General features: G+C 44.8%; 1 protein-coding gene across 1 annotated transcript in view; it reads right to left on the reverse strand.

Moving 5' to 3' along the window:
- The window catches only part of CNTNAP2 (contactin associated protein 2), a 1,324,851-nt gene that overhangs the window by 150,087 nt on the left and 1,167,557 nt on the right, over window positions 1–7,207 (reverse strand). Inside the window, exon 19 of the mRNA XM_008697394.2 lies at window positions 5,030–5,266. Coding sequence (XP_008695616.2) covers window positions 5,030–5,266 — 237 coding nt within the window. The remainder of the gene's footprint in view (window positions 1–5,029; window positions 5,267–7,207) is intronic.

Genomic DNA, 7,207 nt, shown 5'->3' on the forward strand with positions numbered 1-7,207 from the left:
CCCCCCCCCCCCCCCCCCCCCCCCCCCCCGCCCAGGCGTCTGGCCCTGGGAAGACAAGAAAGACCAGGTCCTGCCTTTGAGGGCTAGAGGTCAGAGGAAATGGTAATTATGCAAAAACCCAGACGTTTTCCTCTCTACTATCTTTGTCATTGGTCCCATTATGTTCCCCAGCTCATTAAAATTGGTATTAAGCTGTTTTCATTATTTTTTCTCTTTTCTGGCTTTCTTTCTTCATAAATATGATTTAAAATTTCTGTAACTGCCTCACTTAATGGCAACTGCAATGATTTGCTTTGAGAAAACAGACGAGTTGGAACGTTAGATTTATATGTAGTGGGTATCCATAAACAGTAATGGCAATTTTCTTGAATAATAAAATTTAAATGATATATTTATTCCTTTCAAATAATAGTACAAGAGAACCACTAAATGATGGTTGGAGAATATTAATATTTTCCATTAATATAAAATATTATTAAAATGGAAAAATACTTCACTTCCTGCATATTATGTTCATCTCCCAAGCGAATTAAAGCGGTTATAAGGGGCTGCTCTTTCATTGGGTGCAGCAAATAACATGCTTAACAGATTTATTCTCTCCTGGCCATCATCATTATCATCAGCAAACACTTTCGGAGCACCTACTGTAGGCAGGAGATGTAGGGCTTCTCATCTCGCCGGGAAGACAGGGCATATTTATAACAAGGACAGATAACAGTACACTGAATGCCAAACAAATGACATTGAAAGTAAGCGGGATAGGAGTCTAGAGTAAGGAGAAGTCATTGAAAGGAGGTGAGACTCGATCTGGCTCCAGAATGAAAGGAAGGTGTTAGCACCCAGAGGAAGATGGAGCTCCTCCAGGTAAGGGGGCACTGTGGGGGGTAGGGGCAAGGTGTCACGTGAGCTTGGGGAATAATGAGCAAGAGTAGGGTTGTGTGGCACTGAATACGTGGCAGGATGTAGATCAGATCCGTGGGCCGTGGATAGCAGTAACGGCTAACACTTACGTAGTGTCTGTCTACACATCCCTAGACTACAGACTGCACAGGGATAGGGTCGTGCTTTGCACTTACTGACTCATTCGATTTTCATGACGCACTCATGAGGGAGGCGCTGTTCTACAGAAGAGGGCCCTGGGCACCGAGGGGCTCATTGCCCAATGTCACGGTCACACAGCCCGCACAAGGCAGAAGCAGATTCAAACCCAGACGTTCTGGTCCTACACTCGCAGCTCTCACCTTGGGAGTCCTCACCCCAGAGCCTGGTGGTTTCCATAGGCAGGCTGTGGGATCTGGGATTTCTCCTGCACTTACTGGGAGGAGGAGAGCCCTGCTGGGGCACGATGAGGGACACTGCGCATGAAGGCTGTGGTGGGTAAGAGCGAGGCGGGAGGGACCGGGAGCAGGGAGAGAGATGGGTCTGAGGCGCACTGCTATTCCATGAAGGGATAACAGGTGCCAGGAGCTGGGCACCCCTCAGACCTCGGTAGACCCTCGGCAGGCCAGGCTGCTGGAGTCCCTGGGTGAGTGGCCTCTCAAACACACATGGCCTCGTTCATTTACTCAAGTGCCATTTCACATGTAATAACCTATGTGTGCCGTGGCAGGAACGAAGTTGGGAAGCACCGAATCAGAAGACTAGCAGTGGGGAAGAAAAGAAAGAGATACCCCGGGGGACACGGTGTGATTCGACTCTGCAGGACTTGTTTGCCTGGGTGGCCCCCCACAGGGGAAGGATGGCGCATTTGTGAATGACAGCACACTCGGGAATTCAGGTGTCTGGAGGGGGCAGCGTTGGCAGAAGCCGAGGGTCTGGAGGAGGGGCCGGTCTTGGGGGAACCGTGATGGTGACAGGCTTTCAATATGTTAAGAATGAGGGATGCCACGGCATTTAGTTAAGACTTTCTAGTTCTTAATTTGTTCCTGATATTTTGGCATAGTCCTTATTGATTTTTTTTCCTGAATGAATTCTTCACGTTTTTCTAACTTTAAATATCAGTTTATAAAAAATTCAGTCTTTGAAGTGTGAAAAAAATACATTTTTATCAACAGTTTGAAGATGGCCTTTCAACGTTGGAAAGCAACTGACTGGTCAAGCTTTCCAAGTGCAACTGGGAGTGTGCTAGAGATTTCTGCCATATGGAGAGAGTGGCAGAGCTCTCGGGGCCTGGAGTCAGACACCTGAGCCTAGAAATCCTGGTTTTGCCTTTGCCAGCTGAGTGTGCAAGGCACTGAGCCTCTCCATACTCCAGTTTTATCTCTGCTGACAGGGGATAAAGAATGATATCTACCTCGCAGTTGTGCGGCTTGTACGAATTAATGCGTGTGCCACTTAGCACACCTTCGGGCATCGTTAAATGGTAGCACCAATATGAACCGATTACTCAGAACCCTTGCCCACGATGAACGCCCACACACACCAGCGTGAGTGCTCATGGGGACAGGGATAGGGTATGGGAATGCGAGTTTCCGATATAGTTACCGAGTATACGGATAAAATTTAGTCGGGGACTAAATTTTAATGTGGCAGTGATTTAGCGAGTAGACAAGACAGCGTCTTCTGGGGCATGTTCATGACGTCCTGACATCTGTGAGAACCACCCCCGGGCACTGAGAGGCTTGGGCTTGTGGGTGGAGAACATCAATGGATAAAAAATTGACTTAACCTGACCCAGGAGAAGTAAACTCAGCTCGTGAACTTCTGGAAAGCAGAGGTTCTGTCCTTTTTTCTTCTGCCTCCGCAGTGATTTTACTTATTCTCTTTTCTGATTACACCAGTGACGCTTGCTCATCTGACATTTATAAAAGAGTATTACTCAGGAGAAGCAAATCGACTGACAAGAGGCACTTTGGGCTCATATTATTGCTTTTTGTTTTCCATCCGTATTTTTCACAGATCTAAGCCGATATTGTATAGTGAAGGCTCTGTCTTGCCTTTTTCCTTTCTTTTCTTCTTTTTTGTTTTTTTTTTGGTTTAACATTGTATTACGTAAATAAAATTTTTTCCTCCATGCTTTTTTCTCCATTGCTCCCTGTAAATATTATTCTTAATGGACACATAATATTCCTTAAAATGGTGACTCCCTCTTTTACTAACCATTTTACTACAGTTGAACTTGTAGGTCCTTCTTCTTTTTTTTTGTTTTTTTTTAAAAGATTTTATTTATTTATTTGACAGAGAGAGAGGCAGTGAGAGAGGGAACACAAGCAGGGGGAGTGGCAGAGGGAGAAGCAGGCTTACCACGGAGCAGGGAGCCTGATGCGGGGCTCGATCCCAGGACCCTGGGATCATGACCTGAGCTGAAGGCAGATGCTTAACGACTGAGCCACCCAGGTGTCCCTGTAGGTCCTTCTTAATGCTTATTTTTATAAATAACACTAAGGAACATTCTCATGCTGTGTTTTTGTCTGATTTTGGGCTTATTTCTTTAGGAATAATTTCTGAACGGGAAGATCTTAGGAAATATCCCCCCCACTCCCAATCTTTTTTTTTTTTTTAATTTATTTTTATTAATTTATTTTTTTTTCTAGTTGCTGGCTTTATTTATTTATTTATTTTTTAAATAATGATTTTTTATTATATTATGTTAGTCACCATACAGTACATCCCCGGTTTTCGATGTAAGGCTCGATGATTCATTAGTTGTGTATAACACGCAGTGCACCATGCAATACGTGCCCTCCTTACTACCCATCACCGGTCTATCCCATTCCCCCACCCCCCTCCCCTCTGTAGCCCTCAGTTTGTTTCTCATAGTCCATAGTCTCTCATGTTTCATTCCCCCTTCTGATTACCCCCCCTTTCTTTATCCCTTTCTTCCCCTACTGATCATTCTAGTTCTTATGTTCCATAGGTGAGAGAAATCATATGATAGTTGTCTTTCTCTGCTTGACTTATTTCACTAAGCATTATCTCCTCCAGTGCCGTCCATGTTGTAGCAAATGTTGAGAACTCATTCTTTCTGATTGCTGAGTAATATTCCATTGTATATATGGACCACAACTTCTTTTTAAACAGCAGTGAATTGACCAGAGAAGCTTAAGAATTTACTATGTTTTAAAACTCAAGCTGACCTGGGTTCATAATAATAAATTTTGCTCCCATGGAAGAGATCTCGATCTTTGAGAAGCTCTCAGTGGTTCTGGAATACTCAGTGCAGAGCTAGGAGGCATGGGCGATGAGAGAGGCCATCTCCACATTCTCAGCCCATGTCATCTCTCTGGGAAACGAATGAGAGAGATTTGTTCCCTGATCAACCTACAATATTCTTCTTTGTGAAAATGCGATCTTCTTAGAACTTTTAAGTGTCTCAGAGGAATGGCCCCCTCAGTGTTGGGCACATTCCTGTGTGTCAGAACTGATCAGACTTCTCTCAAAGGTCATGAATGTGCTTTTCTATTCTCACAAGATGCTGCTTTTAGTCCCACTCCGACCTCTCGGGCTCCATACGTACTTGGAGATCAAGGCGGTCCCCGACATGACAAGGGTAAATACATGCTCTTGCTCTAAGCAAGCCTTATACCAGGGATATATTTTATGAATGTAAAATTCTGAGAGAGTTTAGGAATGAAAACATCTCTGGTTTTCTATTTCTATTCAAAGCTACATGTGTTCTGTAGGAACCTACTGATATGTTATCATAAATCGGGATACCTCATTGATTCATATTAAATTAATTTTACTACTTCAGAGCTCATCTCTGTTTAGTACAGCAGTGCATGTATTCATTTGACAGGAACAAAAAATCATCATTATACATATGAAATAATCTCACATTCATGTAATACGCTTCCCATAAAGAACCTGACATGCCTGAGCAACATTACTACTATGACCCATGGCTAGAAGGCACTCAACTGACAAGTTGCTTTCTTGGCTCTCATAGAGGGAAATGAGGTTCAAAGACGCTGGATGACTCGTTCAACATCCGAGGGAGAATAAAGGACAAGACCAGAGCACTCCAGACTTTCTAGAACATTCTGTTCACCCAACAAAAATAGCAGAGGCCAGGCATCCTTGTCCTTACCGGCGGGTTTGATGAGAACTGCCAAGAAGTCTGTCGTGAAGGAGCTGACGTAGAGGAGAATGCAGGGCGCCTTGGAGGTGCTGAAGCTGAAACGGATCCCCTCGTGGGCCAGGTCGGGAGGGGTGCTCTGCTGATCAGGGGAGCTGTCTGACCTGCTGCCCGATTCTTTGCCACTGACCCCCGGTGCCTGGAAGTTGTACCGTAGCCACATCCCCTCTTCAAAAAATGCGCCAACATCTGTTGAAACGAAAAGGGTGGAGGAAATTGAAAAATGAGGGGAAACTGGATGCGATACGGCCAACGCTTTAAACTCGGGTAGACCGTTAATTCTGTTGTTCACGGAAGGCAGGCCCTGCCTCCAGGAGGGCATCAGATGGGGCTACTTTCTATAGAGATTGGCTTATTTCATCAACATGGATCATCTATCAAAAAAAAAAAAAAGCATGTCATAGAGCACAGAGATCTGAAAATTAAAAATATATTAACTAAAACTGAGAAACTTAAATCATACCAGAAAGAAGTTTTATGGACAGGACTTAGGCCAAAGAACTAATTTAGGTTGAAGAGGTACCCTGAAAATAAAGGCAATGGTTTAACGCAAACACCAATTTAAGGAGCTCACGGGCTTCCTCTTTGAGACTGGAGTTGTTTCGAATGTTCTCACAGCACAGACCTCGACAAGGCCCTGAGGAGGTCCCTGGGCTTTGGGGACAGTGCTTAAAATCATAAGATGTGAAGTTTGAGAGAACTGGGTTCAAATATGACCATTAATTAATTACTGTGTGGCTTTATGGGAAGTTACTTAACCAACTGCTTTAGGCCTCAGTATTTTATAGGTGAAAGGGAGACAATAAAAGATAATGTGAAATGATCAGCACCAAGGAAATAGTACTATTATTATTATGAAATTAGAAGAACAGTCACTAACTCTTCATTGGTCTTTGTCGATGGCCTAATCATTGCTAATTGGTTCCTAATCACTTCCTGGCAGACCAGCTCCTCTGATGACTCTCCCATCATTTGCTCCCCAGTGTTCCAAAATCACCTCCTACCGCAGCACGAAAGGCGGAGATTCCCTATCAAGCTTTGTTTGGTCTTCCCAGTTACTGTTTCCCTTGCCCTCTGCAGGTGCCCTTCTGGAAGGACTGCTCAAACTTCATTGCCTGTGGGGGCGCCTGGGTGGCACAGCGGTTAAGCGTCTGCCTTCGGCTCAGGGCGTTATGGGATCGAGCCCCACATCAGGCTCCTCTGCTATGAGCCTGCTTCTTCCTCTCCCACTCCCCCTGCTTGTGTTTCCTCTCTCGCTGGCTGTCTCTATCTCTGTCGAATAAATAAATAAAAATCTTAAAAAAAAAAACAAAAAAAACTTCATTGCCTGTGGAATGTGTTATGCGCACAACATTTGCAATCCACTAAATTAACACTATGCAGAATATATTTTGTGAAACACACTTTATGTTGTCATTTGTCCTCAATCGGCGAGGACAAATTCCAAAAGGATTTTTACACCTGGAAATTTGGAAGTTTGTTCTCGTTAAATAAGTCTCGAACAGAGTTGGCACAGCGTAGTGAATCAGGGTCTGGAGTCAGACACCTGTGGGTGGATCTGGGCTGTGTTAACCTGCTAACTGACCTGTTAACCTGTTAACTAGCCTGCAATGTGTGAGACTGTCTTACATAATTAGGAACTGTCTTGTTCAAGATGCCAAAAGTACCTCTGATGAGAAACCCAGGATTAAACAATACTTAACCCACACTAGTCACTGAATGACTCACTGGGATGTCAGATGTATAAAATACGGTCGCCGCCACCCTTGAGACCTTTCTGTCCAGCAGTGGGCATGGGAGGACACATGTCAACAGTTTGAAATCCTTCTGGTGAGTGTTATGGAGGTTTACTCAGCAGGTTATGTGATAAGAACCCCCATCACACAGCCTGGAGGATCCCGAGTTGGCTTTCCCATGCTTTCAGCAAACATCTATCGAGTGCCATCAGGATGTAGGCACTCCACTGGGCGCTGAGGTTACCATCCCTGCTCCCAAGAAGCCATCAGGCTAGGGGATTTAGACGCCCAGGCATCATCAGAAGCAGTGCGGTGGGTGCAGGACCAAGCTAATACAGGGGCCCTGGAACACGAGGGGCACCAGGCCTGGCTCCAGGGGCCGAGGAAGATGTCC

Source organism: Ursus maritimus, unplaced genomic scaffold, assembly GCF_017311325.1.
Source record: "Ursus maritimus isolate PB19 unplaced genomic scaffold, ASM1731132v1 scaffold_3, whole genome shotgun sequence".
Taxonomy (NCBI): domain Eukaryota; kingdom Metazoa; phylum Chordata; class Mammalia; order Carnivora; family Ursidae; genus Ursus; species Ursus maritimus.